Source organism: Piliocolobus tephrosceles, chromosome 2 (assembly GCF_002776525.5).
Source record: "Piliocolobus tephrosceles isolate RC106 chromosome 2, ASM277652v3, whole genome shotgun sequence".
Classification (NCBI taxonomy): Eukaryota; Metazoa; Chordata; class Mammalia; order Primates; family Cercopithecidae; genus Piliocolobus; species Piliocolobus tephrosceles.
In genome coordinates this window covers 107,141,459-107,152,704 of record NC_045435.1, presented here as the reverse complement: position 1 = coordinate 107,152,704, position 11,246 = coordinate 107,141,459, and the positions used below count along the sequence as shown (strand labels likewise).

The following is an 11,246-nucleotide window of genomic DNA, read 5'->3' as shown; positions in this document are numbered from 1 at the left end:
AAAGAAAGAAAGAAAGAAAGAAAGAAAGAAAGAAAGAAAGAAAGAAAAGAGAAAGAAAGAAAGAAAGAAAAGAGAAAGAAAGAAAGAAAAAAAGAAGGAAAGAAGGAAGGAAAGAAAGAGAAAGAAAGAAGGAAAGAAGGAAGGAAGGAAAGAAAGAAAAGAAAGAAAGAAAGAAAGAAAGAAAGAAAGAAAGAAAGAAAGCGAGAAAGAAAGAAAACCACTCTGGCAACTATGGTGAGAATAGTTGGTGGGGGAAAGGGAGGAAGCAGGGAGTCCAATTAAGAGGCCATTGTACTAATTCAGACAAGATATGATGGTGACTTGGATGGGGGGGTTACAAGTGGAGATTGTATGAAGCATTTGGATTCTGGATACAGGATTTACTGATGGATTGGATTTCGTCTTGCTGATAAAGAGTGTGAGAGAGAAGGCAAGATTTTGTCCTGAGTTACTGGAAGAATGGAATTGCCATTGATTGAGATAGATAAGGCTGAGGGGAGAATGATCAGCAAACTAGGAATGGAAGTGATCTTTCTCAGCCTGATAAAACGTATCTACAAAAACCCCACAGTTCACCTTATACTTAATGTGAAAGACTGAATGCTTTCCTCCTAAGATTAGGAAGAAGATAAGGATGCCCCTCTTGACACTTCTGTTTAACATTGTACAGGAGGTTCTAGCCATTGCAATTAGGCAAGAAAAAGAAGTAAAAGTTATCTGGATTATCAAGAAAGAAGTAAAACTGTCTCTATTTGCAGATGACGTGATCTTATATATAGAAAGTCCACAGGAATCGACTACAAAACAATTAGAACTAACAAATGAGTTCACCAAGGTTGCAGGAAACAAGATCAATATACAAAATTCAATTCTATTTCTATACACTAACAATGAACATTCCAGAAATGAAATTAAGAAAACAATATCATTTACTGCTGTATGACTACATGACATCAGCCAGAGAGAGTGAGAGAGCAAGAGAGAGAAAGAGAGTCTGGGTAGAGGGGGGAAGAAGAAGGTTTGAACCCCAGATCACCAAAATTCAAAGGTCAGGGAGATGAAGGGAAGCAGTAAGGCAGCAAGGCAGCTGGACAACCAAGAGAGTCATGTCCTGGAGGCAAGTATTTGAGAACAGAGGAGGTGATCAACAGTATGTGATGCTGCTGAAGAGTGAGTAAGATGAGGACTGGGGATTGACAACTGAGTAAGTTGAATGAGCCTGAGTGAAAAGCAAGAGAGAAAGAAAGAGAGACAGAGGAGTAGGAGAAAAGCTCTGTCCAGAACTAATACTTTTTTTGGAAAATGTAGTAAAAGTGGAGTACTAGCAAAATCAATATGCAAGCCCATTTTTTTTTTTGCTTATTAAATTCAATGGACATGCATTTTACTCTCAATTACTCTAAAGTCTTGTAAATGTGCACTCTCAGTTTCCATACTATCTCATTGTAGTCTGTAACAGTTTGCTGAGTGGACTGGTACTTGTTCATGGAAGCCACTTTGGCAACATGAACTAAAATGGATTCAACATGGATATCATAGAGTACTGGGCCTGATGCAGGAGGTACTTGTTAGAGAATAAACATTGGTCTCACTGTCTCAGAGGCCATATATCTCCTTCTTCAGAAAGCATGAAGCCTGAAGTTTGGTACCACGTAAGTTATAATCATGAGCAAGTGAAAAATCCTGCACAAAGCATTATCCTCTTCTATAAATGATAACAGCTATCTGCTCTCTTCCTCATAATTTTGACATTTGTGTGGTATTTTAGTCTGACTTGCTCATTTAAGTTTTATACAACCTTGCAAAGTGGGTGGACTTTTTTAAAATCCCCATAAAGAAACAGGCTCAGAAAGAGGAAACAACTTGTCCGCCCTCATGCTATTTGGAAGCAATAGAGCCAGGACTACCCTTTTAGATCCACCCATAAGCTTGCCACCAGACTGGGTTGTGGGATTTTTAAAAATCGCTTTCCACATTTGAATTTAACATCAGCTGTGCTTTGATAATTTATGTCCTATTTTTGTGATCACAAATTTGCAGGTTGAATTTAGTGTCACTCTGAGTATGTATGAGTTGTCAACATAGCAAGATAAATAGACCTTGTCTTTCAAATCCAAACAGTTGCTGGGTTATACTATTGTTGGTTTTAAATTCTAACCAGAAGTGCTCTTCATTGTGGAAATGCTGCCTTGTAACTGAGTTGTTTCCTCTTTCACAGCATATGAGCTATTTGCATTCATCAGTCACATGGGAACATCCACAATGAGTGGTCATTACATTTGCCATATCAAAAAGGAAGGAAGGTGAGTCATTTTTAGAAAGTAAATGATAGCTATGATTTATTGGGTACCTACTAGATAACAGGCACTCTCCTAGGTACATTGTATGTTATCTCATTTGGTTCTCACATTGGTCTTGTAAAGGGTACACTGTTAATGCCCTTTTACACATCAAGACACTGAGACTCAGGGAGGCTGAATAGCTTGACCTTAGCTAGTAAGTAGCTATGTCAGAGCTGGTATTCAAAGCCGCTTTCAACTATCATACCAAAGTGACTTCCTAAAATAAAGATGCATCCTGCAGCAAAATGTATGCTGTAATTGGAACCTCCCTAGGATTGCCATATTTAGCCAACAAAACGAAACAAGACAAGAAAAACCAGGATGCCCTATTAAATTTGAATTTCAGATAAATAATGAATATTTTTTAATATAAATAAATTTCAAGTATTCTAGGTCCCAAATATTATATGGGGCATGCTTATACTGAAATTGATTATTGCTTGCCTGATACTCAGATGTAACTGGGTAACCTGTGTTTTATCTGGCAGCTCTAAACCTTCAGTGCATTGCCTTACTACAACCTTGCAGTTGGCTTCTCAGCCTTCTTAAGTAGAATTGTTAAATGTATGGTGAACCGGGAATGAGACAGTTGTGGAATGAAAGATTGCTGCTTTCCTCAGAACCTTCTCCCTGGGCTGGATCCCTACAGGCCCCACAGGTGCCCTTCCTGCAGCTCCGTACTGAGTGGCCTGTGGGTTGGCACTTCTGCTGGAGGGCAGTGCTCAGGCCACGTGGACGCTGGAGAAATGCCTGAGTGTGGCCTCTGGCTCCATGGCTCCCACTGCAGAACTGGCCATTTCCCACCTGGACTCCATTGTGTTCTTTTGTGGTGTGTCTTTTAGTTTTGTCTTCTTAACTTGATTGATAAAATAGTTGAGCACAGCAATTTATCTTTTTTTTTGAGATGGAGTTTCACTCTTGTTGCCCAGGCTGGAGTGCAATGGTGCAATCTCAGCTCATTACAACCTGCACCTCCCAAATTCAAGCGGTTCTCCTGCCTCAGCCTCCCAAGTAGCTGGGATTACAGACGTGCGCCATCATGTCTGGCTAGTTTTGTATTTTTACTAGAGATGGGGTTTCGCCATGTTGGTCAGGCTGGTCCCGAACTCCTGACCTCAGGTGATCCACTCGCCTTGGTCTCCCAAAGTGCTGAGATTACAGTTGTGAGCCACCGCGTCCGGTTGGGATTTAATCTTTGTAGTGAATTCTTTTTATTACAAACACAATAGCTCTTTTAAAAACACTTTATGGAATGAAGTCAAAGAAAATAAAATAAAAATTCTTTTTAAAAGAAAAATAGCTTAATTATAATTTTTAAAGCAATAAAATTCATTGTAAATAATTTATAAATATAAAAATATACAAAGAATATGTACTCTGGAAGCCTAACAATAACCATTGTCTACATTTTGATATATTTTTCTTTGTTTTATTGGCTCATTGGAAGAAAGTGTATATATGTCTATATGCACACATATTACATATAAATATGCACATGTATTTACAACTTAACTAAAAGCTTAAAATATGTGCAGAGTACATACGATTTTTTTACCTGTTTTCCCATTTCATATTATATCATGATTATTTTCTCATTTTGCCAAATATTCTTTGAATAAATTTTAATAGTTCTATAATAGTTCACTGCGTGGATTTTTTTAAAATTCTGGTTTTAAGCTAGTTTTATACCTAAGACTGAAATAAGCATTGTTGTACATAATTCTTTGACTCAGTTTCTCAGGCTATGGATTTCTATAAAGGGAGTTATGGGATCAAAGGTTAAAATGTTTGGAGGCTCCAAATACATTTTAGTAACTACTTTTTGATTGAGCTTAAGAATCAAAAAGCAGCTGTAGCTGGGTATAATGGCATGTGCCTGTGTTCCTAGCTACTCCAGAGGCTGAAGCAAGAGGATCCCTTGAGCCCAGGACTTCGAAGCTTCAGATTGTGCTACCATACAGCCTGGGGAACAGAATGAGGTCTCTTAAAAAAAAAAAGCAGTTGTGATTCCCTACCAGCATTCTGTTCCTTTTTATACAACGAACTTGAGTATAGTATCTTAAAACATCATGGTTAAGTATTGTGTGCCATATGGTTTAGTAACTTCTCTCTGTAAAGTTTCCAGGAACTGACTTAAATCCATCAAATGCTTCTGTCTTGTTTCAGATGGGTGATTTACAATGACCACAAAGTTTGTGCCTCAGAAAGGCCCCCTAAAGACCTGGGCTACATGTACTTTTACCACAGGATACCAAGCTAAACCTCAAATATAAAAGTTGGCAAGAAGAAGCCATATGCCTTTTTAATTTGCCAAAAAAAAAAAAAAAAAAGAAGAAGAAGAAGAAGAAGTTGAAACAACCAGACATGAAGGAATACATGTGGTATTTATAGTTTATTTAAAGAGCACGATCAGTTGACACCTTCTGAAATAGAACTGGGAAGAAATTTCTATTAGTGATGATACACTATTATATTATAGATAGTTTTTATAAATGTTCAAAAAGAGGATGATATTTAAAAACAAAAAAGTATTCATATTGCTGGTGGAGGATCTGCCATCAGCACATCAGAAATGGAGATGTGCCCCCAGCCCTCTATTTTGCTTTGGGGGTCAGTGGTAGTGGCCTCCGGAGAAACCAAATAATGTGGCCAGTGGTGTGGCCTTACCCACAGCAAATGAAAAGCCCACTTGTGTTTCATATAGAAAATCAGCAATTGGGTGGGGCTTTATTTGTGACATATTTTTTTCATGACATACAATAGTTTCTGATGTATCCATGTAGATATTATGCTCTGTCCGTAATAGAGCCTCTGCAATGAAAGATATTTTTAATTTAAGTCATATCAAAATTCTTAATATGATTGTGTGAATGTGTGTGAGAGTGACTGAGAGTGTGAGATTTACTAGAAAAGGGAGTCCACTAGAAAATCTGTGACAAGTTTGTTTTTAAAGGCTGAACAGTTGGTATTAAGCATATCTGAAAAAAGCAAGTAAATATTTTCACAAAACTATGACTCAGGAACCTTCGAGAAGATTAGTTCCCCACTTAGATTTTAAGGAGTAAAAAAGAGGGCTGAGTTTTGCCTTTAAGTGCTGTCAAGAATTCACTTGGGTTTGGGACATTTGCTGATGTAATGCTAGATGCCCACAGCAGCATAATATTGTACTTTGTCAAAGGTAGGTAAATTCTCTGTTTCTCAGCAGCCCTTTCCCCAAAAGATATGGTGTTTATTTTTAGTTAAAATAGCTAATCTCTTTTAACCATCTCACATGATAACTCTTTGGAATCATCTCACGTGCCCCAAATTGTCTGTAATTTTCCCGTCTCTGAGCTGTTTATCTGCCTCCATTTCCTTGTTTTTCTGGGGCCATAGTCTCATCTCTGCCCTTTTTTGGTTTATCACCTTCTGACTTGTCTTTACTGCTTATCTGATGTGACCGACAGTGTGATCTTGGACACTCTAAGGATTTTAGATGCAAAGAAATTTTATATAGACTATCCTTTTCATTTTGGTTATTTCGGCATTTTAGTTGCAACCTGGGATTAGATTAGAGTTTCCAATGTGATGAAAAGTGGAATGATAGCATTCTGTAATTTCTATAATTTTCCTACTGGTCTGTATCAAATTCTACAGTCTCTGGAGTTGCTATTTCAGATTATTCGGTCAAATGAAAAAGGATTTATTGCTGCCTGTTTAACATGTATTTGTTTGGTTGAAAGGGTCTTTTTAGAAACTGTAGGAAAATAAACAGAGCAACCAGGTGAAATAAAGCACAGACATTGGATTAGGATGTAGTGAGTTGTGAGCAGTCAGGATTCTGGGTATGTTGGGGGGCCCTGTCTCATAGGTGATCCTTTGGTGCCATGTGAGCGAGGGACATGGTGTCTGAGGCCCATGGCCTGGAGACCTGAGTGCTGCTCCTAGTTGGCTGTGGACCTTGGGCAAGTCCTTCATCCTTCTTGTGCCTCACTGTCCTCATCTGAACAATGGTATGATGACACCTGCCCTTCTTTCCAATCATGCTTTGAGGATACAGTGAGATTGGTTACAGTGAACCTTCAATGAGTAGAATGTGGTGTGCCGTGGTGGGTCATAGTAGACTGCCTTTTCTCCTCTGATGTTTTCCTCAATTTGGGAACAAATGAGATTGGCAGAAGGAGGGAGCTCATGGTGCAGTACTTTTCTACTAAAGTGTGCCCACTGGTGTCACCTCCTAATGTTGACTTGGATTTCCTAAAGCAGTCCTACTCTGTTATGAGAGTCACTGACTCCCGTGGACATCCCCACACTAAGCAGCCTTACAAAATCCAGTCCCCTTAGGGCAGAGTGAGTGTCATAGAATAATAACTCCAAACCTGCATCAAAAATGGCTTGTTTTCAGCGATGTTATAAAGCAAAGACCTGTTTTTTGGAATTGGGGGTGACTGAGGGGTTTGGATTGAAATGTGGATAAAGACAGCGTGTGTATTTTGAATAAAATAAAAATTTTGTAATAAAACTTTGAAAAATCAGTGGTGTAAAATCAATATTTAAGACTATAGGCTATAAATTGTTTGATTTCATTAACTAGCCCTTTTGATGCCTAGACATATTGTAAGAAATTCTGCTATGGCTGCCTTTTCTTCTGCCTCACAACACAAAGGGCTATTTCTACAAGGCAAAGTTTTGTATATGTGCTATTCTTTACTTCAGATTGAGAGCTGGGAAAAACTGGAGTAAATAATGGGTTTCTTACTTGCTTAAAAGCGTATTTATATGTGTATCTCAATATTTACAAGGCAGGTTCCCCTATAAAAGTCTGGAATGTACTGCTTAATTTTACACTTGTGTAGACACAATTATTTGTGACTGAAAAGTGGAATAACATTTGGATTGTGTCAACTCATTATCAGTCTGTTAGGAGTCCTCTATGTGAGGCATGGTGGTCTAATTGTGAAATTCTCACTGTATATGGGTGTTTGTGTGAAAGACAGCACTTTCTTCCTGTAAATATCTTTTGATGTCCATTTGTGTAGAATTCCAATGAATGTGTCTTTGGAAAAGGTAATGTATCAAAGTTTTTATTTTGCCAGTTGATCTAAATTCCCATATAACCAATCAGAAATCCAGTTTGGTTCAGATTGGGATTTTCTTGTAAAGAAAAAAAAAGGTATGCAGAAAAGACTTTGGAAGAGTCATGTGTTAGTGACCCTTTACATCAACGTTGCTTCAGTATTTTGGAATTGACTAGGCTGCTTTCTCCTGCCTACAAGAGAATGTGCCTAACATTTCCCAGTGGTTACTTTGGGCCATAGGAAGTCCAATGGGGATAGCTCGAGCCTCTTGCTCCCTGAGTCATTTATTCCCTTTACCTGAACCAGAGCCTTACCTGCAATTCATAGTGAGAGCACCTGGGTCTGTATCCTGACTCCACTCGAAGTGAGGTGGGACTGAATCACTGTACCTCTCTGGGCCTTTTCATTTGAAACAAGTGGGTTCGGCTAGATTAGCTCAGAAGTCCTCTCTTGCCCTAACATTTTATTTTTATTTTCCTGTGGTTACCACTAGAGTCTGACATGTGAAATATGAGGGATCACTTAGAGGTTTGGATGTTGTATTTTTGCATTGTTACAGCTTATACTCCCCAGTTGAGGACCTGTGTTATTCTTAGTGCCCCTGACACGCCTCTGTATTCCTACTACAGTTATCTATACTTTTTGGGTAGTCATCCCACCTTTTTTTTTTTGAGACAGAGTCTCGCTCTGTTGCCCAGGCTGGAATGCAGTGGTGCAATCTCAGCTCACTGCAACCTCCGCCTCCCAGGTTCAAGTGATTCTCCTGCCTCAGCTTCCCAAGTAGCTGGGATTACTGGTGCACGCCACTAAGCCTGGCTAATTTTTCTCCTTTTAGTAGAGACAGGGTTTTGCCATGTTGGCCAGGCTGGTCTTGAACTCTTGACCTCAACCTGCCTCAGCCTCCCAAAGTGCTGGGATTACGCACATGAGCTGCCGCGTCCGGCCCCACTTTTTTCTACTCTTGAAACAAACAACTTTCCAGTCCATGAGGTACTTTGGCTCCATCCCCCTCAAAAACAAAACAAAAATCCATTTAAAATGTCCTCCTAGAAAAGCCTCAGAACTGCCTTCAACTAAATCTGTCACTTTTATAGAATATTTTAAAATTCTAGAAGAGGATGGGAAACAAAATTCTAATTCAGTTAGAGCTATGATCCCCAAATAAGTGTTGACACAATTGTCTCCCACAGAAAGGCCGTCTTTGTCATCTTGTAGGCATCGCTGTTGCTAAATCACATCAGTACAGGCATTCTGTGGGGAGATGGCAGGGGTCAGGGGCAGGAGCAGGGGATGGGATTAGATAAAGTGTGATAATATCCTTACTTCAGATTTTAAAAAAATCCTAGGCTATACAACAAGGTTCTGTACTCTTGAGTTGGTGTCTGATATCACCAGTGCAGTGTCACAGAGATTTTCCACTCCGTAAATCACTCTAAAAGAGTTTGCATAAGACTCTGTAGACCTGTGCTATTCAATGTGGCAGTTAACAGCCATATGTGACGATGACTACTCAAAGTTTGGCTTGTTCAAATCGAGACTGTGCTGTATACATAAAATACACATCAGATTTTGAAAGCTTGGTACCAAAAAGGAATTTAAAGTATTTCATATTGATAATATGCTGAAATGACACTATTTTTGATGTATTAGATAAAATATTAAGAATGTAATATATATTATTAAAATTCTTTTCACCCATTTTTATCTTTAAAAAAAATGTATCCCCTGAAGAATTTAAAATTAGATATCTGGATAACGTTATACTTCTATTGGACAGCCCCACTCTAGACTTACGTGGTGTGAGGTAGGCAGTGAAATCCGTAAATAAGAAAGGCAATTCTGCAAAGCATCTAAATAAACAGAAACAACACAAATATTTTTACTGGAGTCAGGAGCACTATGAGGCACAGAATATCTCCTAGAAAGCAGATTTTTTTTTTTTTTTCCTGCCGAAAAACCAGTATATATGTATGATCCCAGTTAAAAGACAAAAGCAAATGAGCCCAAATTGCCTGTCTTCAGCTTTGCCTGGGAGCTGCTACCTTTGCACCTTTGCTAGCATCTTCTAGATGCCAAAGATATTAGCCACATGAGGGTGTTGGACATATTCGTTTCATTGTAGGCAAAATTCTCTTGTGGTTTCCCCTCCCCAGGTATTGTTGAGTCTGTTCAAAGCTGAGTGTGTTGAAACACTGCACAAATCCTGCCACTCTCAATGTGCCGCTTGTCTCAGCCTTAGCAGAGGCTGAGTCTGTTCCTGTGCCTACCTGTCCAGCAGGTTTTGATGTTGGCTCCTGAAAGAGTTTGTATTTATTTTATTTTGCACTAGTCACAGTTGTTGTTAAACTATATCAAATGTTTTGGGAGAGTATTTGCCTGTGATGGAAAGAGAGATGGATGATTTATTGCTTCAATTGTTTTAAATTAAAAGCTATTCTCACAATCTGAGGCCCTTTATGGCTCTTATTTTCTTTAATTTTGAAAAATGCCAAGTAAACGGATTCTGCCACTGATTGTTTTCATCTGTCAGTGGAACAGGTAACTTGAGACGATGACTAATCTTATTTCTTTTTAGGGGTTCTTGGCGTTACCAGGCAGCCATCACAGGGGACCCTCAGTGATGGCACATTGTTACCTCTGTGGAGGAGGGAGGATTTGGGCAGGGCAGAGTCTCCTGCCTTGGACTTTATCTGCTAGATGTCACGTCACAAATCTTTCTGTTGTTCCCCTGGATCTTGGTTTGCTGATGGCCCCCTTAACACAGATAAAAGCAGAGTGGGCACACGCTATGTCCAGAGACTTAGGCACTTCTATGACACTGTGTCTCTAAAGCATGTGAGTTCTCTATTGCTGCTGTGACAAATTACCATGAACTCAGTGGCTTAAAATAATAAATGTATTACTATGCAAATGGTCTTACGGGGCTAAAATCAAGGTGTTGGTAGGGAAGCTGTAAGGGAGAATCAATTCCTGCTTTTTCTAGCTTCTAGAGCCTGCTCATATTCCTGGGCTTATGGTTTCCTCACAGCACTGGCAACACTGCAGCCCCTGCTTCCGTTGTCACATCTCCCGTGGCTGACTTACTTCCCTCTTATAAAGACCTTTGTGGGCCAGGCCTGGTGGCTCACACCTGTAATCCCAGCACTTTGGGAGGCCAAGCCGGGTGGATCACTTGAGACCTGGAGCTCAAGACCAGCCTGGCCAACATGGCAAAGCCCCACCTCTACTAAAAATACAAAAATTAGCCAGGCATGGTGGTGCACGCCTGTAATCCCAGCTACTTGGGAGGCTAAGGCAGGAGAATCACTTGAACCCAGGAGGCTGAGGCTGCAGTGAGCTCAGATGGCACCACTGCACTCCAGCCTGGGCAAGAGAGTGAGACTCCATCTTAAAAAAACATAAAACAAAAAGCAAAAAAACCCCTTGTGATTACATTGATCTCACCCAGATAATCCAGAATATTCTTCTCAAGATCCTTAACGTAATCACATCTGCAAAGTTGCTGTTGTCATGTAAAGTAACATATTCACAGGTTTTGAGTATTAGCATGTGGACATCTTCACTGAGGTATTATTTTGCCTACCATATAGGATATGTTAATCAGTGCTTAAAAATCCATTTGATGCTCAAATTTTTTAGAAGAATGAACCTATATATTTAAAAATCCAAGTAAATGACCAGCTTCAGTGTTCTGCCATATGTTTTGGTGAGGGGAATAAAACAATGAGGGAATGATTGGATTGTGAAGAATTATTTGCCACCAGAGAATGTTTTTGGGACAATGTTTGCAAGCCCCCTTCAACTCACATCCATTTGCTATATCTCTTCATGCCTAATGGGGGAGTTC

General features: G+C 39.4%; 1 protein-coding gene across 1 annotated transcript in view; it reads left to right on the top strand.

The window, feature by feature from the left end:
* Positions 1-9,842, top strand: part of USP13 (ubiquitin specific peptidase 13) — a 136,855-nt gene extending 127,013 nt beyond the window's left edge. The window contains 2 exon segments of the mRNA XM_023184813.2: positions 2,219-2,303; positions 4,509-9,842. Of these exon segments, the coding sequence (XP_023040581.1) occupies positions 2,219-2,303; positions 4,509-4,602 (179 nt within the window). The 3' untranslated portion in view covers positions 4,603-9,842.
* Positions 9,843-11,246: the final 1,404 nt, after the last annotated feature.